Source organism: Ranitomeya variabilis, chromosome 3 (genome assembly GCF_051348905.1).
Source record: "Ranitomeya variabilis isolate aRanVar5 chromosome 3, aRanVar5.hap1, whole genome shotgun sequence".
Classification (NCBI taxonomy): Eukaryota; Metazoa; Chordata; class Amphibia; order Anura; family Dendrobatidae; genus Ranitomeya; species Ranitomeya variabilis.
The window spans coordinates 574,248,977-574,275,019 of NC_135234.1; the positions used below are offsets into that span (position 1 = coordinate 574,248,977).

The 26,043-nt window shown below is 41.1% G+C and overlaps 1 protein-coding gene across 2 annotated transcripts in view; it reads left to right on the plus strand.

Annotated features, from left to right (window-relative positions):
- The window catches only part of KLF12 (KLF transcription factor 12), a 315,189-nt gene that overhangs the window by 225,358 nt on the left and 63,788 nt on the right, over positions 1–26,043 (plus strand). For both annotated transcript variants that reach the window (XM_077297246.1, XM_077297245.1), the window contains exons 3-4: positions 693–1,227; positions 24,830–24,965. In XM_077297246.1, the coding sequence (XP_077153361.1) occupies positions 693–1,227; positions 24,830–24,965 (671 nt within the window). The remainder of the gene's footprint in view (positions 1–692; positions 1,228–24,829; positions 24,966–26,043) is intronic.

The window sequence follows — 26,043 nt, forward strand, 5'->3', positions numbered from 1 at the left end:
CTCCGCGGTGTTGGATGTTTTGATCTCCCCGAGGTCATTCATCCTTATGTTTATAGTCTTAATCATTTTGATGCATATTACCCCATCATGCTCAATCATTAAGACTGGAATTTACAACGCCAGTCTTAATCAATCGGCCCCATTAGCTTAAAATATAGAACTGTGAAAATTCCCTTTTAGAGCTATTTTTCTATTGTAACTCAGTTTACATATGAATGTCCTGATCCTCTTCATGCCCCATTAGATATTCTCATGTATTGATAGGCTACCATGTATGCTGTGTGCAAAATATTACCTTCTGTGTAAAGGAATCTCATGTCAAAATCTTCCATTCAGCCTAATACTGCATGTAACGCGCCAATATACTCACTGATAATATTGCTCTTATGATATTGTTTTTATTGCGTTTTTAAATAATAAAATACAAATGATTATGTGCATTCTCATTAATTAGTTGATTTCCCATATAACTGTCATATTAAACTGCACATATAAGTCCTAACATTTAATGGGCTTGCTAAAAGGCTATCTGGAGAACAGTAAAATAATGTTAATTACGTGCAGTATAAATCACCACTAATAAGATTTTTATTTGAACTATTGTTTTGTCTGAAGTCTCCATTTTACAATGTTCTACTCAAACGCTAACTGTAATTTAACAATATTGACTATCCGTTTTTCCTTTATCACAGTCTCCAAAAGTCCACAGTTACCAGGATATGGAAGCTGTCCCCCTTCTACTCAACAATGTGAAAGCAGAGCCTCCTGAGGATTTATTAGCCACCGACCATTTCCAAACACAAACCGAACCAGTGGACTTATCAATAAACAAGGCTAGAGCTTCACCAAGAGGACTGTCGTCTTCTCCGCTGTTCATTACCACTTCAGTAGCCTCACCTTCTTCTAACTCTTCATCCAGCCGTCCAGCTTCTTCACCAACAGTGATAACCACGGTACCATCCACAGCATCTGTGCCAACAGTATTGACTCCAGGGCCTCTTGTGGCTTCAGCATCTGGAGTTGGCGGACGGCAGTTTTTGCACATCATACACCCCGTCCCATCTTCTAGTCCTATGAACTTGCAGTCTACAAAACTGAGTCATGTTCACAGAATACCAGTTGTCGTACAGTCCGTTCCTGTTGTTTATACTGCAATGAGGTCCCCGGGGAGTATGAATTCTACCATTGTGGTCCCTTTGTTGGAGGATGGAAGAAGCCATCTTAAAGGTAAATATTTGTTTTAATTTTCACCTTGATATCATATGGTAAAATTGTTAAGTTGTAAGAAAAGCTATCTGGTCAGCAAATCAAAAATTACAAAGTATTTTCTCCCTTGCCCAAAGCACCCTTACACATATATAGAATTAACTCAGCAGTGTGGGTGAAATTATCTCAGCTGTGTGGCTACATACACAATAATGAGATTAATATCTCATATCTCCAAACGCTTGTAAACCAGGAGACGAAGGTGTGTTGTGGCATGTACACTGTAATTATGTCCTCAACAGCGATAGTCCTTTTAAAGCCATTATAGAGTGATGCCCCCATCCATCACACAGAGTATGGTATCCGCACAGAAAATGCCCCCTCACAGTGTCACTTCACACGTATAGTAAGATGACTCCACCATGCCACTAACACAGTATAATACTCTCAAAGCATGATGCCCCTAAAGTGCCCCCCATAGTCCCCCCCCCCTCACCCCACACACAGTATTATGACTTCCTCGCAGTATCATGGCCTGTCAATATGGTGGCCCCCACAGACCCCATTGAGTATGATGGCCCATACAGCACCCCACATAGATTGAAGGTCCCCACAGCCCCTAACTTAGTATGGGAGCCCCCACAGCCCTCCACATAGTATGATGACTCCCACAACCCCCCACAAAGTATAATAGCCCCCACAGCCCCTCACAGTATAATGGCCCCCTCAACTGACTACTCAGTATGATGGCCCCTACAGTCCCCCACTCAGAATGAAGACACCCATAACTTCCAACTCAGTGTGAGGACCCCTGCAGCCTCCAAATCAGCATGAGAGCCCCCACAATCCCCTACTTTAGTATAAGAAACCCCAAACCTCCTAATCAGTGTAAGGGCCCACACACAAAATGAGGGCACCAACATTGAATGAGGGCCCCACATCCCCTCATTCACTATGAGGGCCCTCACACAGAATGAGGGCCGCCACAGCCCCTACATAGAATGAGGGCTGCGATAGCCCCTCTCACACAGAATGAGGGAGTTCATGGCCCCCACACAGAATGAGTACCTCCTTCACATAGAAGAGCCCCTTCAGCACCCAAAACAGTATGATTTCCCCCACAATCCCCAGCCTCTCACTTAATATTGTACCCCAAAATTACTGATATTTAAAAAAAAAACACACTACTCGCCAAATCCCTGAATGGTGGATCAGGGAGCTTTTGGCTACCTGATCTATCGTTCCATTCAGTGGTATCCACATTATAAGGATGCCGATACAGCTAAAATTGTGATGATGGGGAAGAAGGAGCACGGTGCCAAGTTGTATTGGGCCCCTCGACTCACGGGCCCAATAGTGGCTGTGTGGTTGTGGCTTGACATCGGACACCCTCTCCTCCCCGTCATCCGGTGTCAGATGTATCCGCATCCCCAAGAAGCGAATATTATTGAATAGAATGGTGAATCAGGTAGCCAAAAGCTCCCTGAAATTGTGAGGACAGGGAGAGGAGAGGCTGCTCTACTCACGGGCCGCAGCTATGGATGATATGCTCCTGTAGGAGGTAGTCTTTTAAAGCAGTACATTTCCAGTAACTTGAAATGGACCCTTGGATAGTACCTACTCTGCCTACCCTGACCTCAGTTCAGCCACAGGCTTTGCCTGCAAATAAAACTTTACAAAAGCAATGACCAATGTACACAATTGGGTATAAAAAAAGGTCCATTTAATTATAGTAATGTTGTTGTAACCATGTTCTGTAATGCTAAATATAAAGATGTATTAATTGGTACAAGTCGTGGTTAGAATAAATGTTAGTGTTGTTCCAAGTTCATTGGACATGTCCTGCCATCAATCTTTCACCATGGGAGATTTTATCTCATCCCCAAGTACTCTGAGACTAATAAGTGACTTCTGCGCCTATATTTAGAGGTGTAATGGATGTTTTCTGCAGAGCTGGCAAAAGAGAGCTAAGGATAAATCATCACAACAGCCGCATACACACTGGGACATGGACTTGTGGTGTTTGCAAAGAGATTTTCTAAAGGGAATATGTAGAAGTGTGTTGTGTAGCACTAAATCACAGGGGCGATTTATAGATTTACTAACACTGATCATGAGAGAAATACTCCACGTAAGCTTTTCCCATATAGACTATGCAATATATTCCAAATATTCAATGAAAAATGATTCGATCACCCCTGCATCAGGACTGAACAGTCATTTATCTCAAACTGAGTGAGAGCTAAACGTCAATTCATCACGTGAAATAGATTGTCTTATAAAAACATTTCTCACGTAGCCATAGAATAGGTGATAAATGTATGATTGCAGGGGCCTGACCTATGGGACCACGCTGATCCGAAGAAGGGGGTTCTCGATGTCTCTTGTGTGAATGGGGCATTAGAACTCTAAAGGGACTAGATGGAAAAGAGTGGTGCCGAGCCTTCATTCTCAGAATCTGTGGGCATATGTAGAGATCGGATTGGCACCATGTATATGTTACCAAGTATATAAATTATCCCATACTTATAGGATAGAGGATGAATTATTGATCTCTGGAGCTTTGACCACTTGGATCCCCACCAATCCCAAGATAGGGCTTTGCACTGGGGCAGACATATCAGTGGTCCAATGTGTGCAACCGTACAGGGGCCCGAGAGTTAAGTGGGCCCACTTTCACCTACAAAACAGCAAGCAAGTTCTGTCACAGACAAGAAGAAGGGCCCATGAACTTTTCTTGTACTGGGCCCTATTTTGTCTGTACCCACAACTGCAGCCTCTGCAGATTCCATCTAAATTGAGCAGAGGTCGAGCCTGCTCAACCCCACGTCACTGATTCTCTATGGGACTGTTGGAGATATCCAAGTACTACTCTCTGCAATTTCTGGCAGTCCCATAGAGAATGAATATAGTGGCTGTTTGCAGGCTTGACTTCTGCTCCATTCAGACTGTGCTTTTCATAGCTTCACTCAAGATCCAACGGTCAACCCCCTTTGATAAAAAAAAAAAAAAAGTTATTCCCTACTTGCATATTTGGTACAGTTCCTTTGAGTGATGGCATATACTAGTGATACGGTAACGGTATCAATGAGATGGGAAACCGCCTTTTAGGGACGGCCTGACATTGTGTGGCAGTAACCTGCCCAATTCATCAGTCATTGCGCTCTAAGAAGCCGCCACACCATTATTTTCTGCAACATGCACATCATTCATCCTGTTATTCACGGTGTCTTGGATAGGATGTCCTTTTTGATCCCTACATATCACACTTACAATTACCTGCCTGTAATAATTATCTCCATCCAACATCTATGTTCTTTTCACCTTTTTAACCTTGTGTTCTATTTGCAGGCTATAAATATTATCTGTAGAATTCTGTAAGACTTCTGTTTCTCAAACTATCCACTCTGATATACTCAACTGCTAAAATTAGGATTTTTTCCATCATATGTGACTTTCAAGTCTATATATATTATGTAGCATTATTAATAACTATGTTTCACAGTGAAAAATAATTTTTCTTTCAAATCCAAAGTAGTGATTCATGTCGTGTTGCTATAGATAGACGACGTGTAAAACAGCCCTATACATGTCGTGTACTTGATTTTACATTGGAGAGGTTATGAAAAATATGAATGAAGTACAGGACCCCTGGGCTATGGTTGTCATAGAATGGCTTTTATGTTTGTGTTTCTCCAGTGGTACACTGCAGATAAATTGCTTCAAATGTCATTCTTTAGGCTGGCTTTAAAAAGCCATTAGTTTATTGACGTCATTTATATCATCACCATTCCTTAGTCGTATTTCAATATCTATTTATGACACTTAAGTAGTTTGTCTAATGATTTGCTCTAATACCTAATTTTCTGGAGCTTGAATCAGTTATTAGCTGGCACATTAATATTTCACATTGATTTACATTAATAGACAACTGTAGAAGAGAAGCCTGAGAGTTGGGATGTGACGGCGCAGAGATTAATGCGAATGTGCTTTGTGTTCCGAACAATCAACATTGGTTCCAGTTACTGAACTGCTGATTGCTCTCCATCTATAGAAGGATGTAGCCCTGACTTTCTAAAACTATTCTACTATTCTGCAACCTTGGGGCACTTGTGCTCCTCATACTATTCTTAAGGTACCTTCACACGAAACGACATTATAACGATATCGCTAGCAATCCGTGACGTTGCAGCGTCCTCGCTAGCGATATCGTTTCGTTTGACACGCAGCAGCGATCAGGATCCTGCTGTGATGTCGCTGGTCGCTGAATAAAGTCCAGAACTTTATTTGGTCGTCCGATCGCTGTGTATCGTTGTGTTTGAAAGCAAAAGCAACGATACCAGCGATATTTTACACTGGTAACCAGGGTAAACATCGGGTTACTAAGCGCAGGGCCGCGCTTAGTTACCCGATGTTTACCCTGGTTACTAGCGTAAAATGTAAAAAAAACAAACAGCACATACTCACATTGCGTCCCCTGCAGTCTGCTTCCTCCTCTGACTCAGCGCCGCAAAGTGAAAGTGAAAGCAGCACAGCGGTGACGTCACCGCTCTGCTCTCACTGTACGGCGCTCAGTCAGTCAGGAAGTGGACGCAGGGGGACGTGAATGTAAGTATGTGCTGTTTGTTTTTTTTAGATTTTACGCTGGTAACCAGGGTAAACATCGGGTAACTAAGCGCGGCCCTGCGCTTAGTTAAGGTACCTTCACACGAAACGACATTATAACGATATCGCTAGCAATCCGTGACGTTGCAGCGTCCTCGCTAGCGATATCGTTTCGTTTGACACGCAGCAGCGATCAGGATCCTGCTGTGATGTCGCTGGTCGCTGAATAAAGTCCAGAACTTTATTTGGTCGTCCGATCGCTGTGTATCGTTGTGTTTGAAAGCAAAAGCAACGATACCAGCGATATTTTACACTGGTAACCAGGGTAAACATCGGGTTACTAAGCGCAGGGCCGCGCTTAGTTACCCGATGTTTACCCTGGTTACTAGCGTAAAATGTAAAAAAAACAAACAGCACATACTCACATTGCGTCCCCTGCAGTCTGCTTCCTCCTCTGACTCAGCGCCGCAAAGTGAAAGTGAAAGCAGCACAGCGGTGACGTCACCGCTCTGCTCTCACTGTACGGCGCTCAGTCAGTCAGGAAGTGGACGCAGGGGGACGTGAATGTAAGTATGTGCTGTTTGTTTTTTTTAGATTTTACGCTGGTAACCAGGGTAAACATCGGGTAACTAAGCGCGGCCCTGCGCTTAGTTACCCGATGTTTACCCTGGTTACCAGGGGACCTCGGCATAGTTGATCGCTGGAGAGCGGTCTGTGTGACAGCTCTCCAGCGACCAAACAGCGACGCTGCAGCGATCGACATCGTTGTCGCTATCGCTGCAGCGTCGCTTCGTGTGAAGGTACCTTTACCCGATGTTTACCCTGGTTACCAGGGGACCTCGGCATAGTTGATCGCTGGAGAGCGGTCTGTGTGACAGCTCTCCAGCGACCAAACAGCGACGCTGCAGCGATCGACATCGTTGTCGCTATCGCTGCAGCGTCGCTTCGTGTGAAGGTACCTTTAGTCCTTCAGTGATCATCTAGAAGACATTGCAGTACTGCTGCTCTCACAGAGAAGTTTCTGCACCATCTGACGATGGCTACATTAATTAACAATTTATGCATAAGCACAATTACAATGTTTAATTGCATTTAATGTTAGTACAGCACATTAGCACAGAAACACAAGGAGAACAGGTTTTATTATAATGGACCCATCTTTTAAAAATGTTCCTTAAGGCTACGTTCACATTTGCGTTGTGCGCCGCAGCGTCGGCGCCGCAACGCACAAAGCAAACAAAAACGCAGCAAAACGCATGCACAACGCTGCGTTTTGCGCCGCATGCGTCCTTTTTTTCATTGATTTTGGACGCAGCAAAAATGCAACTTGCTGCGTCCTCTGCGCCCGGACGCGGGCACCGCAGGGACGCATGCGGCGCAAAACGCAAGTGCGACGCATGTCCATGCGCCCCCATGTTAAATATAGGGGCGCATGACGCATGCGGCGACGCTGCAGCGCCCGACGCTGCGGCGCCGACCGCAAATGTGAACGTAGCCTTAGTTGGACATTGGCTTATATATACAGTAGGTGCACATCAGAACCTTATAGGTCTTTTGCATTGGGTCTGATATCCTTCTCAGACAGGAAGAGGTTTAGAACACTAGTGCCACCTATTGGATATATCTCATCCAGGTTAATTGGATCTCCTACTTTGCGCTGACGAGGAGCAAACACCCCGAAATACATGTCTGCAAATGGAGTTCCTGGTTTGGCTTCTTATTCCTAGTTAAGGAATGTTAAATGGTGATCATTGACCTTCCCGTGGTATAGGTGTTGAAGAACAACTACATACAACTCTAAACTAATACTCTAGGCTTCATAGGAGCACCATCATGACCAGCACAGGGGGTTGTATTGCTGTTTGTAGTAAAAGTTACTGTCTCCTATGAGACCCAGCTACACGCTAGACATCCTAGATGGACCATCATGACAGGAAGGGGAGTCTTCAGCTGACCACTGGCTCTCATGGCAACCCATCGGCACCCTATGATTATAATGCTTTGTGCCTACAGCACAACCCTGGCCACATGCTCTAAATACTGGTGTCAGAGATTGACAGCGCTATTTAACAGCTGTGGGCAGAGATCAGCTCCACCTGCGGCTATTAAAGGCAGATGATGGCTAAATAACACAACTATCACCTGCCGGAAAGAAAGCAGACTTAATTTCTGATCATGCTTCAAAGAAGGAGAACCGACAAATGAAGTAAATGCATGTTGTATGGCATATAAACTTTGCCTAAAATTATAGTACAGACAAACATCAAACTTTGAGATATAGCTAATCAGAGAAATTTGCTTCTTTTTCCACTTAGGAGTCACTTCTTCCCCTCTCCCTGCCTCCTGAACTTCTCATCCACTTTGAAAAAAAAAAAAAAAAGCTCAAGATAAGATTAACTGCCAGCACAGTGAGGTGTCCAGTTACACCTTCTATTATAAACTCAGGGAAGTATGAAAATGAGTGAGGAGCAGAGTGAGGAAACAGGCAGAGGGAGACACAGAAAGATTGTGTTGAGCTTTTACCTTGTCCAAGTTAGATTCACATCTAGGTTGCCTTGTACTGTTGTATAATTTCCTCCATGATACTGCAGTTTCGGCCAGTGTGCTGGCTAATGGATAAAGAGCAAGAATCCCTATCTGTGCTGTCCAGTGTATGGAATACATCATAGTAGCTAGTCTCCTCCCACTATCTAATGCAAATTAATAGATAACACCACAGTAACAGCTGAAAAGTTACTGGAATGTACAGTGTCCCTTAAAAATACCAATGGTATCCAATAGGAAGTTCTACTATCACAGCTTAAAACTGTCTAGCCAAAATGTTAACACTTTCTACATTGATTACTGTAATCTTTATGGCATTGTTGGAATCTAAATTTTTGTTTAATGAAAAAAAACTTATTCTTGCATTATTAATTTTCTTAACCTGAATATTACAAACTGTATTCATTCTGATTGGTGGAAGCAACACCTTATTGCAAAGAACTCATATAAAGTACTGTCCTCCATGCTACATCAGGCCATCCCCTACATATAATTAGGAGTATTCTGGTGAGTGTGTTTATTGTTCCACTGAAACAGATTAGCAAAAACAAAGTGAAATGGACTTGAAAGATTATCTGAAATCGATGCTCAATAGAGTAAAAAATATTGTCAATAAACAGTCAGGCCGGCCTCACACTCAGCGTATGTAAATACGGTCCGTTTTTTACGGCCGTAATACGCAGAAAAGTCCCCAAAATAGTGATCCGTATGTCATCCGTAGGCAGGGTGTGTCAGCGTATTTTGCGCATGGCATCCTCCGTATGTAATCCGTATGGCATCCGTACTGCGATATTTTCTCGCAGGCTTGCAAAACTGACATCTAATGGATTTATGTGCTCAAATGTTCGTTAAAACATATATACAGTGTGTATGTATGTTATATATATATATATATATATATATATATATATATATATATATATATATATATATATATATATATATATATATATATATATATATATATATATATATCATTGAGACACATATATATGTTCTGTATTTATATTTAATTCAGCGCGATATATGTGAAAAGCCGGTAATTCAATTGCCGGCTTTTCATTTTTCCTTCCCAAACCCGACAGGATATGAGACATGGTTTACGTGCAGTAAACCATCTCATATCCCTTTTTTTTTTTTTGCATATTCCACACTACTAATGTTAGTAGTGTGTATGTGCAAAATTTGGGCGTTGTAGCTGCTAAAATAAAGGGTTAAATGGCGGAAAAAATTGGCGTGAGCTCCCGCGCAATTTTCTCCACCAGAGTGGTAAAGCCAGTGACTGAGGGCAGATATTAATAGCCTAGAGAGGGACCATGGTCATTGGCCCCCCCGGCTACAAACATCTGCCCCCAGCCACCCCAGAAAAGGCACATCTGGAAGATGCGCCTATTCTGGCACTTGGCCACTCTCTTCCCACTCCCGTGTAGCGGTGGGATATGGGGTAATGAAGGGTTAATGTCACCTTGCTATTGTAAGGTGACATTAAGCCAGATTAATAATAGAGAGGCGTCAATTATGACACCTATCCATTATTAATCCAATTGTATGAAAGGGTTAAAAAAACACACACACATTATTAAAAAGTATTTTAATGAAATAAACACACAGGTTGTTTTAATATTTTATTGCTCTCTCAATTCACCTGAAGACCCTCGCTCTGAAAAATAATAAACCAACAATATACATACCTTCAGATGATCTGTCACGTCCCACGAAGTAAATCCATCTGAAGGGGTTAAATCATTTTACAGCCAGGAGCTGTGCTAAAGCACTCGCTCGTGCCTGTAAACCCCCGGGTACTGAAAGCAGGATGATCTGTACTTACATTGAGTTGCGGTGAGGCGCCCTCTGCTGGATGTCCTCATGAACTGGAGCCTTGGAAAAGTTCCCACGCTCGAGTTCATATGAGGACATCCAGCAGAAGGCGCATCACCGCAACTCAACGTAAGTACAGATCATCCTGCTTTCCTTTCAGTATTTACTTCGCGGGACGTGACAGATCATCTGAAGGTATGTATATTGTTGGTTTATTATTTTTCAGAGCGAGGGTCTTCAGGTGGATTGAGAGAGCAATAAAATATTAAAACAACCTGTATGTTTTTCATTAAAATACTTTTTAATAATGTGTGTGTTTTTTTAACCCTTTCATACAATTGGATTAATAATGGATAGGTGTCATAATTGATGCCTCTCCATTATTAACCTGGCTTAATGTCACCTTACAATAGCAAGGTGACATTAACCCTTCATTACCCCATATCCCACCGCTACACGGGAGTGGGAAGAGAGTGGCCAAGTGCCAGAATAGGCGCATCTTCCAGATGTGCCTTTTCTGGGGTGGCTGGGGGCAGATGTTTGTAGCCAGGGGGGGACCAATAACCATGGACCCTCTCTAGGCTATTAATATCTGCCCTCAGTCACTGGCTTTACCACTCTGGCGGAGAAAATTGCGCGGGAGCCCACGCCAATTTTTTCCGCCATTTAACCCTTTATTTTAGCAGCTACAGCGCCCAAATTTTGCACATACACACTACTAATGTTAGTAGTGTGGAATATGCAAAAAAAAAAATGGGATATGAGATGGTTTACTGTATGTAAACCATGTCTCATATCCTGTCGGGTTTGTGAAGGAGAAATGAAAAGCCGGCAATTGAATTACCGGCTTTTCACTAACACCGCTGCGTATTTCTCGCAAGTCACACTGCTGGTCCGTGTGGAATCCGTATTTTTCTCGCCCCCATAGACTTTCATTGGTGATTTTTTTGCGCAATACGGTGACAAACGCAGCATGCTGCGATTTTCTACGGCCGTACAAGACCATATATTACGGATGCGTAATATACAGCAGATAGGAGCTGGGCCATAGAGAATCATTGGGCCGTGTGTAATGCGTATTTTACGGACGTAGTTTATGCGCTCATACGTCCGTAAAACTCGCTAGTGTGAGGCCGGCCTTATTCAGAGCTATTTTATGGGTTTAAAAAAGCTAAAATAAAGGCCTAAGTTAAGCTCTCAATTAGTTTTTTCCAATTCCGTACAGTCATAAGTGCAATGATATCAGTCTCTGTATGTAACAGACTTCTGATCTTATAAGGATGAAATAAAGCTGGATTTTTTTTACCGCATATCAGATGCTGTCTATTCAGTTCACTACAGGAATATATAGGAAAACACTATAAGGGTATGTGCACACGCTGCGGATTTTGCTGCGGATCCGCAGCGGTTTCCCATGAGTTTACAGTACAATGTAAACCTATGGGAATCCGCAGTGCACATGCTGCGGAAAAAAACGCGCGGAAACGCAGCGGTTTATTTTCCACAGCATGTCAATTCTTTGTGCGGATTCCGCTGCGGGTTTGCACCTACTCCAATAGAAATCTGCAGGTGAAAACCCGCAGAGGAAACCGCAAAAGAAACCGCGATAAATCCTCAGTAAAAAACGCAGTTGTTTTTCACTGCGGATTTTGCAAATCCGCTGCGGAAAATTCCGCAATGGAATCCGCAGCGTGTGCACATGGCCTAAGACTGAGTCCACTAATGATCAGCTCTTAAGGAGTACCTTTCATTAGAAACAAAATATTTTGCTCCAATGCATGCGTCACTTTAAGTGGCATAATATCAAAAGCTTTTACTAATGTTTCAGCTCTGTATAATAATGTATCAACACACTCCATTAAATTGCAGTGGGTCACTGAGTATTTCATTTAATACGCTTGTATGGTTTATGTATAGCATGTATGTATTTACATTTAAACAGCACAGAGACATTAAAAGCAGCCACAGGGGAAAAGCCAGCATCTTATTCTCTTGTTATACCACCATCTTTTATTTATAACGCCACAGTATGCACATTACTACCAGACAGTAGTAATTTATGTGTTGCCTTTACCAGCAGCTCTGAGATCGGCATTAAAAAGGTAGCGAGTCATGAAAATGATCACAGAATTGTAGAGTTTACCTAAAGACAGCTCTGCAGATATTGGAATACCTATTTTGATCAATTTATTGATACATATATTTATATTCAGCTTTTCATAAATTTTTTCACTTTTATTGACAAATACATTAGGTTTAAGCAAAGTCTCAATATTTACAGCATTGAAATGTTTTTTTCAAGACTTCTACAATTCGCCTTTGTATGCTGGATATCGGCTTCTGGGCCAACTCCTGACTAATGGCAAGAATCTTGCCCTATCAGTGCTTGGAGTTTATCACAATTCCTGTGTTTCTGTTTGTCCGCTTTTTGAAGATTCACCACAGTTTCTCAATTGGATTGAGATTTTGTGGAGTTTCTTGTTCATGGACTTATTGTTTTGTTCACTGAGCCACTTGGCTATATTTCGCCTTTTGACACAGCGCACCATCATGCTGGAAAGCAACATCTTCAAATTGCTCCTGAATTGTTGGCAGAGGTTGCTGTTATTTATTTTTTATACGGTTCTATATCGCCATTAATTTCCACAGTGCTTTACAGACATTACCTTCACTGTCCCCATTGGGGCTCACAATCTAAATTCCCGATCAGTATGTCTTTTATTCTAGGGTGAGAGGAAAGCAAATTACCTGTAGGAAACCCACACAAGTATTGGGAGAACATACAAACTCTTTGGAGATTAAAGCTCTTTGTGGTATTTGTATCCAGGACACCAGCACTGCAAGTCTACAGTGCTAACCACTGAGCCACTATGCTTCTCTTGGAGGATGTTCAGATAACATTGTGACCAAACCCACACCCTTGGATGAAAAGCAGCCCTGTACATGAATGGTTTCAGGATGCTGTACTATTGGTATGACACAAAGCTCATGGTAGCCCTTGCCTTTTCTTCTCTGGACAATCATTCTTGCAGATGTCCACAACAGTGTGAAGGGGGCTTCAACAGAGAAACGACTTTATCCCAGTCCTCTGCAGGCCAATGCATGCCTTAAAGTTTGACATTCTTCAGTGGTTGATACATTTTAATAGTTAAAGGGAACCTGTCTTGTCATTTATAACATCTAAAGTGTCCCCAGTGCGTTGTTAGTGAAGCAATGTGCATCACTAACACTTATTTTTAATTAAAATCGCTGCTGTAACCCTTATCAAAAAGCACTTGATATAGTTATATCTTACCTGCTCGTTTAGTCATAGAGGTGGGCTTCATCACGTTCAGTCAGGGTTTACCCCGCCCACTCAATTTAAATTATGCTCCCTGGTTTTCACCGACGTTACTGGAAATCCCACACTTGCTCAGTGTTTATTGTGTTGCCGAGCTTGCACAGTGTCTATTGGGGGAGCCGCACTTGGGGTTAACCTGCAGGTTAATTGCATTACTAACCTGTTCGGTGCCCGCAAGTATTAGAATGTTGCGGGGAGAAAATAAACTCTTTTACTCTCGGGCTGCATTTGGTTTCAGTCACGGTGGTCGGCGCAGGTTCAGTCACCGCTGAGTATACTGAGCGGCAGCTGTAACCGCACATCCGGCCCTGACTGACACTGGCTCTGCATTAGGGGCGGCTAACTTTTGTGTGTAATAGTACAACACACAAAAAAAACAGAGAAAAAAGGCTTATTTGACATAATTTCACACAAAGTTCCCAAAATGGGCCTGACAAAATTGTTGGCACCCTCAACTTAATATTTGGTTGCACAACCTTTGGAATAAATAACTGCAATCAATCACTTTCTATAACCATCAACAAGCTTCTTACACCTCACAACTGAAATTTTGGACCACTCTTCTTTTGCAAACTGCTCCAAGTTTCTCATATTTGAAAGATGTCTTCTCCTAACAGCAATTTTAAGATCTCTCCACCAGTGTTCAATGGAATTAGATCTGGACTCAATCTTGGGCACTTCAGGACTGCCCAGTGCTTTGTTTCTTTGTCCTGCTCCAAGGCCCATTACCTAGGACGCAAACACAGCTTTCTGATACTGAGCACTATGTTGTGACCCAAAATCCTTTGGTAATCTTCAGATTTCATGATGCCTTGCACAGAGTCAAGACACCCAGTGCCAGAGGCAGCAAAACAACCCCAAAACATATTTCAACCCCCATCATATGTGACTGTAGGGACTGTGTTCTTTTCTTTGTAGGCCTAATTCCATTTTTGGTATACAGTAGAATGATATGCTTTACCAAAAAGCTCTATCTTGGTCTCATCTGTTTACGGGATGCATTCCCAGAAGGATTTTGGCTTACTCACGTATATTTTGGCAAACTGCAGTATAGCAGTGAGGTCCTCCTGGGTCTCTTGTCATAGCGTTTCGTTTCATTCAAATGTCGATGGATAGTTTGGACTGAAACTGATGCACCCTGAGCTTACAGAACAGGTTGAATTTATTAGGAACTTGATTGGGGGTGCTTTCCACCACCAGGACTATCCTGCAACCTTTCTTCAAATATTTCTCTGCTGTCCACATTCTGGGAGATTAACTACAGTGCCATGGTTTGTAAACTTCTTGATTATGTTGATATTTTTCAACAGTTTTGGTTCTCAAGTCCTCACAGTTATCTTCTCTTTTTATAGTCCATGTCTAGTGTGGTACACAGAGACAAACAATGCAAAAAATTTAGTAAACTTCTCCCTTTTTTATCTGGTTTCAGGTGTGATTTTCTGTTACTTGCCTCAAAATGAATTTGAATGAGCATCACATGCTTGAAACAAAGTTGTTTACCCACAATTTTGGAAAGGTGCCAACAATTTTGTCATTATCATTTTGTCAGGCCCACAAAGGAAATAAACGCGTATAATATAACGTGTAATTTGAATAATTTTCTGGGAGAAATACTTCATTTTCTGGAATAATTTCAAGGATGCCAGCACTTTCGGCGATGACTGTATATATGAGAGAGGGATAGTTAAAAATTGTGTGTATAATTATGACTCATTAGTTTACATGTGGCACATAGTTTTTGCTCCAACTCCCTGGAATTTTGCTAATATTGTAACAGAGAATACAATTTGACCACAATGTTTGAGCTCACCTTTCTGACTGTGGGAGCAGAGTTTTATGACTCTGCACAATGATGCAGCTCTCTAATTAGCTATTTAACTACCTAGGACTCATATTTTAGTTATTTGTTTCTATAGGCTCTGTGATCCTTAGTCTGCTGAGCCGCCGCACGACCAGCTCTACTCTCTCCTAGTGTATCCTCACCCATCCCCTGTAGACTGTGAGCCCTCGCGGGCAGGATCCTCTCTCCTTCTGTACTTTTTGTGTGCCTTGTTTTGCTCATATTTATTGTGCTTGTCTATATTTACCCCTTTCACATGTAAAACGCCATGGAATAAATGGCGCTTTATAAATGTATAATAATAATAATAGCCTGAATGAAGCCGATTAGAAGCGAATCCTGCTTCATACCAGGCAGATGCTGGCTGCGCAATATAGCTGTTATTTATCGGTTATTAATCATTTAAATGCTGCTTTTAATCAATGATGACAGCATTTAAATGGTGATCGAGGGGAGCCGATGGTTTTCTATCTTAGTTCTCCTGTCAAGCTCAGCTACCTAGGCTTCATAGGAGAACTGTATTTCACTATTTACTGCAATACTGTGTGCAATATAAAGTATAAGCAATCGAGCAATTGCAGTTTCAAACTCATAGGGGAAATAAGTAAATTAAAAATTAAAAGGATACAGTGGTTTGTGAAAGTATTCACCCCCTTTGCTTTTTACTTTGTTACATTACAATTTTTTTTACATATTTTTGTAATCTGATTTGTGTGTGATACATCAGCACTAAATAGTCTAAGTTGATGAATTGAGAAAAATATATGCATAAATTACATTTATGGAAAAAAAATTGGTATGTGCATGTGTAGTCACCCCCTTTATAGTGAAGCCCCTAAAAATAGTGCAGTCAATTACCTTCATAAGTCACACACATTTTCTGAGAGGCCACAGAGGCTGCAACAACATTAAGAAAGAGGCACCACTGACCAAACAACACCATGAAGACAAAGGAGATCTCCAAACGCATCAGGGACAAAGTTGTTGAGAAGAACAAGTCAGGGTTGGGTTATGAAAAAAATTCCAATGTGTGATGATCCCCCAGAGCACCATCAAATTGAAAGAAAATTATACCTCAACAAATCTGCCAAGAGAGGACCGCCCACCAAAACTTTCAGCATGCACAAGGAAGGCATTAATCAGACAGCACAGAGACCAAAGTTAACCCTGCACGATCTACAGAATACCTAAGCAAAGACCACAATAAACCGTACACACCCTAGATGTGGCCTTTATAGAAGAGTGGGCAGGAAAAGCCTTTATTTACTTACATACAAAAATTGTAAGGCTTGTTTTGAGTTTGCCAAAAGACATGTGGGAGACTCTCCAAATGTATGGAGGAAGTTGTGGTCAAATGAGACCATAATTGAACGTTTTGGCCACTAATGTAAACGCTATGTTTGGTGCCAAATTAACAAAGCTCATCACCCCAAGAACACCATCCCGACAGTGAAATATGGTGGCATCATCATGCTGTGGGGATGTTTTCCAGCAGCAGGGACAGGGAAAATGGTCCAAGTCAAGGGGAAGATGGATGGTGCGAAATGCAGGGATATTCTTAAGCAAAACCTGTTTCAGTCTGTCAGTGATTTAAGACTGGGATGGAGGTTCACTTTCCAGCAAGACAATGACCCAAAGCATACTGCTAAAGCAACACTCCAGTGGTTTTGGAGTAGCCTAGTCAAAGCCCAGACCTTAATCCAATTGAGAATCTGTGGTCAGACTTGAAAATTGCTGTTCACCAGAGGAAATTGTTTAACTTGAAGGAGCTGGAGCAATTTTGCCTTGAGGAATGGTTAAAAATCCCAATGGCAAGACTTGTAAAGCGCATAGAGACTGATCAAAAGCAACTTGCAGCTGTGGCTGCCACAAAACTAGGCTCTACAAAGTACTGACTTTAAGGGGGTGAACAGTTATGCACACTGAAGTTTACAGTTATTTTGTCCTATTTGTTGTTTGCTTCACAAACAAATAAAACCAAATGTTCACATTTGTAGGCATGTTCAATGAAATTCCAAGTTGTGAGGTAGCAAAACATGAAAAATCTCAAGGGGAGTGAATATTTTCGCAAGCCATTCTATGTTGTCAAAGTTAAAAAATAAGTATATAAAAGTTAAAATCGCCCCTTTTTACACCTTAAAAATAATTAAAAGATAAAAAACTCATATTTGGTATCATCGTATCTGAAAAAGTCTTGTTAACAAAATATAAAATTACTTAAACTGTATGTCAAATGCCGAAAAGAAAAAAAAAATCAAAACATCAGAATTGCAATACTAAGCAATCAAATCATACAATACTAAAAATCAAATTTCATACATACACCAATAAAATATCAATACAAATGACCACTTGGTGTTCAAAAAACCTCAGTCCTTGGATGGAAAATTAAAAAAAAAACCTATCCGATCGTTTTTAAAAGTGTATTTTTTAAACCACTAAAATATAAAGAAAGTATAAGTTTGGTATTGCTGTAATCATATTGACCTAATGCATTTGTACTGGACAATGAACACCACAAAAACATAAATATAACATGCAGTTTTTAACCCCTTAGTGACGGAGCCAATTTTTTAAAATCTGACCAGTGTCACTTTATGTGGTAATAACTCCGGAACGCTTCAACATATCCCAGTAATTTTGAGATTGTTTTTTCGTGACACATTGTACTTTATGATAATGGTAAAATTTAGGTCAATATGTTTTGCGTATATTTATAAAAAATATCAGAACTTTGAGAAAAATGTTAAAAAATTAGCAATTTTCAAACTTTGAATGATTATCCCTTTAATCTAGATAGTCATACCACAGCAAAACATTAATAAATATCATTTCCCACATGTCTGCTTTACATCAGCATCATTTGTAAAATTCTTTTTTAATTTTGTTAGTATTTTAGGAGGTTTCAAAATGTAGCAGTCATTTTTCATTTTTTCAAGGAAATTTACAAAATTTATTTTTTTAAGGACCTATCCATGTTTGAAGTGCCTTTAGGGGTCCCATATATTGGGAAACCCCAAAAAGTTATACCATTTTAAAAACAGCACCCCCTGACATATTGAAAACTGCAGTCAGGTAGTTTATTAACCCTTCAGGTGATTTTCAGGAATTAATGCAAAGTGGCATGACAGAAATGACAATGTGTATTTTTACCACTTAAATGCCGCTAACTTCTGAACAGGTTACAACATCCGTCAGACTCTAAGGCCGATATATGGTCATGAATTGCCATGGCAAACATCAGGACCATACAATCATGATCTGAGGGCACCAATTGGAATAGAAAGGAAGCACCCACACTCTGTTAACCATTTAAATGATGTAGTCATTATTGACAGCAGCATCTAAGGGGTTAAACAGATTTGGATGGTGCAAACACTGATCGTGGCTGATGCAGCAGTTTGTCAGCTATAGTGTACAGCCAACAGCTGCTGGATTGTCACCTGTATGGGGAGGCTATTCTCCTACATCTCAGGTCAGTTAAAAGACGTATTGGCGGTCATTAAGGGGTTAAAGGAAGGCCTTTTTTATTAAGGGGAAAAAAATCCAAACCTACAGGGCCCTGTGTGAAAAAGTAATTGTCCCCTACCCCTAAACCTAATAACTGGTTGGACCACCCTTAGCAGCAACAACTGCAATCAAGCGTTTGCGATAATTGACAATGAGTCTTTTACACCGCTCTGGAGGAAATTTGGCCCATTCACCTTTGCAGAGTTGTTGTAATTCAGCCACATTGGAAGGTTTCTGAGCATGAACCGCCTTTTTAAGGTCATGTCACAGCATCTCAATCTGAGTAAGGTCAGGACTTTGAAAAGGCCACTCCTTTTTTTATTTTTTTTTACAAAGCCATTCAGAGGTGGACTTGCTGGTGTGTTTTGGATCATTGTCCTGCTGCATAACCCAAAAATGCTTCAGCTTGAGGTCACGGACAAATGACCGGACATTCGTCTTCAGGTTTTTTGGTAGACAGCAGAATTCATGGTTTCATTTGCCACAGCAAGTCTTCCAGGTACTGAATCAGCAAAACAGCCCCAGACCATCACAGTAGCACCACCATATTTTACTGTTGGCATAATGTTCCTTTTCTGAAATGCTGTGTTATTTCTATTCCAGATGTAATGGGACATACACCTTCCAAAAAGTTAAATTTTTATCTCATCAGTCCACAGAGTATTCTTCCAAAAGTCTTGGGGATCATCAAGATGTTTTTTTGGAACTCAGCCTTGCAGGCCTTTTTTGCACAGTCTTTCTTATCATGGAGTCATGAACACTGACGTTAACGGAGGCAAGTGAGGCCTGCAGTTCTTTGGATGTTGTTGTGGATTATTTTATGACCTCTTGGATGAGTAGTCGCTGCGTTCTTGAGGTAATTTTGGTCGGCCAGCCACTCCTGGGAAGGTTCACCACTGTTCCATGTTTTCGCCATTTGTGGATAATGGCTCTCACTGTGGTTAGCAGAAGTCCCAAAGCTTTAGGTATGGCGTTATAACTTTTTCCCAACTGGTAGATCGCAATTACTTTTGTTTCTCATTTGTTCATTTGTTTCAGAATTTCTTTGGATTGGAGCATTATATCTAGCTTTTGAGGATCTTTTGGTCTGCATCACTTTATCAGGCAGGTCCTATTTAAGTGAATTCTTGATTGAGAACAGGTCGCAGTAATAATCCACTGTTAATTTATGTTTTAAGGGGAAGCAATCACTTTTTCACACAGGACCATGTAGGTTTGGTTTTATATTTCCCTTAACAATAAAGACCTTCAGTTGGAAACTGCATTTTGTGTTTACTTGTGTTATCTTTGTCTAATATTTCCATTTGTTTGGTGATCTGAAACATTTGAGCCTGACAAACATGCAAAGGAGGAGGCAAACACTTTTTTGACAAAATTGTAGTTAACCCATTCCATAAACACTCGAGTCCCCACCCTCCCCCAAAAAGAAAAAAATGCAGTAAAAGGCAATTAAAACATTGTACAGTGCCTTGAAAAAGTATCCATACTTCTCCAAAATTTTTCACATTGCCCCCACAAACTTAAATGTATTTTATTTGGATTTTATGTGATATACCAACACAAAGTAGTAAGTATTTGAGAAGTGTAAGGGAAACAAACGATACATGGTTTTCTATATATTTTAAAAATATAAATCATTGCTCAGAGTAGAGCACAGGATAAATGTGAACCTAGTCTTAACCCCTTCCTGACATCGGACGTACTATCCCGTCGAGGTGAGGTGGACCCGTATGACCACCGACGGGATAGTACGTCATCACCGATCAGCGGCGCTCACGGGGGGAGCGCGGCCGATCGTGGCCGGGTGTCAGCTGCATATCGCAGCTGACATCCGGCACTATGTGCCAGGAGCGGTCACGGAACGCCCCCGGCACATTAACCCCCGGCACACCGCGATCAAACATGATCGCGGTGTGCCGGCGGTATAGGGAATCATTGCGCAGGGAGGGGGCTCCCTGCGTGCTTCCCTGAGACCCCCGGAGCAACGCGATGTGATCGCGTTGCTCCGAGGGTCTCCTACCTCCCTCCTCGCCGCAGGTCCCGGATCCAAGATGGCCGCGGCATCCGGGTCCTGCAGGGAGGGAGGTGGCTTACCGAGTGCCTGCTCAGAGCAGGCGCTGGTAAGCCTGCAGCCCTGCACAGCAGATCGCAGATCTGACAGAGTGCTGTGCACACTGTCATATCAACGATCTGTAATGTCCCCCCCCTGGGACAAAGTAAAAAAGTAAAAAAAAAATTCTCCACGTGTGTAAAAAAAAAAAAAAAAATCCTAAATAAAGAAAAAATATATATATTTATTATTCCCATAAATACATTTCTTTAGCTAAATAATAAAAAAAAACAATAGAAGTACATATATTTAGTATCGCCGCGTCCGTAACGACCCAACCTATAAAACTGCCCCATTAGTTAACCCCTTCAGTAAACACCGTAAGAAAAAAAAAAAAAAAACGAGGCAAAAAACAACGCTTTATTATCATACCGCCGAACAAAAAGTGGAATAACACGCGATCAAAAAGACTGATATAAATAACCATGGTACCGCTGAAAACGACATCTTGTCCCCCAAAAAAGGAGCCACCATACAGCATCATCAGCAAAAAAATAAAAAAGTTATAGTCCTGAGAATAAAGCGATACCAAAATAATTATTTTTTCTATAAAATAGTTTTTATCGTATAAAAGCGCCAAAACATAAAAAAATGATATAAATGAGATATTGCTGTAATCGTACTGACCCGACGAATAAAACTGCTTTATCAATTTTACCAAACGCGGAACGGTATAAACGCCTCCCCCAAAAGAAATTCATGAATAGCTGGTTTTTGATCACTCTGCCTCACAAAAATCGGAATAAAAAGCGATCAAAAAATGTCACGTGTCCGAAAATGTTACCAATAAAAACGTCAACTCGTCCCGCAAAAAACAAGATCTCACGTGACTCTGTGGTCTCAAATATGGAAAAATTATAGCTCTCAAAATGTGGTAACGCAAAAAATATTTTTTGCAATAAAAAGCGTCTTTCAGTGTGTGACGGCAGCCAATCATAAAAATCCGCTAAAAAACCCGCTATAAAAGTAAATCAAACCCCCCTTCATCACCCCCTTAGTTAGGGAAAAATAAAAAAATAAAAAAAATGTATTTATTTCCATTTTCCCATTAGGGTTAGGGCTAGGGTTAGGGTTAGGGCTAGGGTTAGGGCTAGGGTTGGGGCTAGGGTTGGGGCTAGGGTTAGGGCTAGGGTTAGGGTTAGGGCTAGGGTTGGGGCTAGGGTTAGTGTTAGGGCTTGGGTTAGGGCTAGTGTTACGGCTAGTGTTAGGGCTAGTGATAGGGCTAGCGTTATTGCTAGGGTTGGGGCTACAGTTAGGGTTGGGGCTAAAAATAGGGTTAGGGTTTGGATTACATTTACGGTTGGGAATAGGGTTGGGTGTGTCTGGGTTAGAGGTGTGGTTAGGGTTACTGTTGGGATTAGGGTAAGGGGTGTGTTTGGATTAGGGTTTCAGTTATAATTGGGGGGTTTCCACTGTTTAGGCACATCAGGGGCTCTCCAAACGGGACTTGGCATCCGATCTCAATTCCAGCCAATTCTGCGTTGAAAAAGGAAAACAGTGCTCCTTCCCTTCAGAGCTCTCCCGTGTGCCCAAACAGGGGTTTACCCCAACATATGGGGTATCAGCGTACTCAGGATAAATTGGACATCATCTTTTGGGGTCCAATTTCTCCTGCTACCCTTGGGAAAATACAAAACTGGGGGCCAAAAAATAAGTTTTGTGGGAAAAAAAGGATTTTTTATTTTCACGGCTCTGCGTTGTAAACTGTAGTGAAACACTTGGGGGTTCAAAGTTCTCACAACACATCTAGATAAGTTCCTTGGGGGGTCTAGTTTCCAATATGGGGTCACTTGTGGGGGGTTTGTACTGTTTGGGTACATCAGGGGCTCTGCAAATGCAACGTGACGCCTGCAGACCAATCCATCTAAGTCTGCATTCCAAATGGCGCTCCTTCACTTCCGAGCTCTGTCATGCGCCCAAACAGTGGTTCCCCCCCACATATGGGGTATCAGCGTACTCAGGACAAATTGGACAACAACTTTTGGGGTCCAATTTATCCTGATACCCTTGTGAAAATACAAAACTGTGGGCTAAAAAATAATTTTTGTGAAAAAAAAAAAGAATTTTTATTTTCACGGCTCTGCGTTATAAACTGTAGTGAAACACTTGGGGGTTCAAAGCTCTCAAAACACATCTAGATAAGTTCCTTAGGGGGTCTACTTTCCAAAATGGTGTCACTTGTGGGGGTTTTTAATGTTTAGGCACATCAGGGGCTCTCCAAACGCAACATGGCATCCCATCTTAATTCCAGTCAATTTTGCATTGAAAAGTAAAATAGCGCTCCTTCCCTTCCGAGCTCTGCTATGCGCCCAAACAGTGGTTTACACCCACATATGGGGTATCAGCGTACTCAGGACAAATTGCACAACAATTTTTGGAGTCCAATTTCTTCTCTTACCCTTGGGAAAATAAAAAATTGGGGGCGAAAAGATCATTTTTGTGAAAAAATATGATTTTTTATTTTCACGGCTCTGCGTTATAAACTGTAGTGAAACACTTGGGGGTTCAAAGTGCTCACCACACATCTAGATAAGTTCCTTAGGGGGTCTACTTTCCAAAATGGTGTCACTTGTGGGGGGTTTCAATGTTTAGGCACATCAGGGGCTCTCCAAATGCAACATGGCGTCCCATCTCAATTCCAGTCAATTTTGCATTGAAAAGTCAAATGTCGCTCCTTTCCTTCCGAGCTCTGCCATGCGCCCAAACAGTGGTTTACCCCCACATATGGGGTATCAGCGTACTCAGGACAAATTGTACAACAACTTTTGGGGTCTATTTTCTCCTGTTACCCTTGGTAAAATAAAACAAATTGGAGCTGAAATAAATTTTGTGTGAAAAAAAGTTAAATGTTCATTTTTATTTAAACATTCCAAAAATTCCTGTGAAACATCTGAAGGGTTAATAAACTTCTTGAATGTGGTTTTGAGCACCTTGAGGGGTGCAGTTTTTAGAATGGTGTCATACTTGGGTATTTTCTATCATATAGACCCCTCAAAATGACTTCAAATGAGATGTGGTCCCTAAAAAAAATGGTGTTGTAAAAATGAGAAATTGCTGGTCAACTTTTAACCCTTATAACTCCGTCACAAAAAAAAATTGTGCTGATGTAAAGTAGACATGTGGGAAATGTTACTTATTAAGTATTTTGCGTGACATATGTCTGTGATTTAAGGGCATAAAAATTCAAAGTTGGAAAATTGCGAAATTTTCTACATTTTCACCAATTATTCGGTTTTTTTCACAAATAAACGCAAGTTATATCGAAGAAATTTTACCACTATCATGAAGTACAATATGTCACGAGAAAACCGTGTCAGAATCGCCAAGATCCGTTGAATCGTTCCAGAGTTATAACCTCATAAAGGGACAGTGGTCAGAATTGTAAAAATTGGCCCGGTCATTAACGTGCAAACCACCCTTGGGGGTGAAGGGGTTAAAAGCGATCAAAAAATATTACTGTATGTACATCAAAATGCTACCTATAAAAAATTGACTCCTCCCACAAAAAAAAACCCCACTCCGACCCATGTCTATGGAAATATAGGGGTTTCCTCATCACTGATGGCTCAAAGGCGGCTGGAAAAGCGACATGGTTCTACCAAAATAAAATCCAGTAGAGTGCTGCATTCCCACTTTACATGGTAAAATATGTGGTTCCATTCATAACTTTTTCATCTATGTAGCTGGAGAAAGGAAAAAAAGGGAAGTAAGTGCAAAAATTAAAAATTACTTAATAAGCATATAGGTAACTGATTTGCTATTGCATTATTTTGCTAAAACAAATTCAACAATAACCTTACATGTCTGCTTGTGCTATATCATCACCTTATATTTGCTGTGTGTTTCCTTTTTTCAGCACATGTGGATCCCCGGGGATTGTCTCCAAGACACATAAAAAGTTATAGCGATGATGACGACCTGCCAAATGTGACCTTAGATAGTGTCAATGAAACTGGATCAACCGCTCTTTCCATAGCACGGGCAGTACAAGAGTGAGTATCATATTTTCAGAGTGAGACATTGATGACCATGTTTTCTGTGCCTCTGAGAATTGGAGACTCTACTGACCAGGGAGTAACTGTAATGGGAATTGATACAATCGCTAATTAAGATATTTAAAGTAAAAAAGAAAATATTTTCATTTTCCTTTTTTAGTTTATGAACTTTTAAAATAGTTTGTGTGGTTGTATAAGAAGGTTCCCTTTATATTGAAAATGGTCTCACAATGATAGTCCATTTTGAAAAAGAAAATGATGCAGAAAGCATCTGATCTCTTCAGGTCCATCTTTCTGTGCAACTCTTTGCAAAACCGAGCACCACTTCTAGGTTTACATATGCCCTATAGAAATGTTGCCTTACATTCAGATCCTGTAAGGCGTGTACAGTGGGGAAAAAAGTATTTAGTCAGCCACCAATTGTGCAAGTTATCCCACTTATGAGATGAGAGGCCTGTAATTGATATCAAAGGTAGACCACAACTATAAGAGTCAAAATGAGAAAACAAATGCAGAAAATCACCTCGTCTGATTTGGGAATATTTATTTTGCAAATTATGGTGGAAAATACTGTAAGTATTTGGTCACCTAAAAACATGCAAGATTTCTGTCTCTCACAGACCTGTAACTTCTTCAAGAGGCTCCTCTGTCCTCCACTCTTTACCTGTAGTAATGGCACCTGTTTGAACTTATCAATACACAAATAATATGCAAATTATGAAGTTTCAGTCAAACTTGCATTTTCTTCTTTGAAATCCCTGGTGATTTAGGAGTCCCATTTTCGGTTCTGCTCAGTGACTGACGGTCTCCCCTTCATGACTGAGCACACAGAGATAGTTGGGAATCACTAAGTAGACGTAGGACCACCCACCGGAGTCATGTATACAAACACCAGGGATTTCAGTGAATAAATATAAGTTAGGCCATGTTTGCATGTTCAGTATTTGGTCAGAATTTTGCCTCAGTATTTGTAAGCTAAAATCAGGAGAAGAACAATCAGACAGAAAGTATAATAGAAATATTTCACCATTTCTGTATTTATCACCCACTCCTGGCTTTGGCTTACAAATACTGA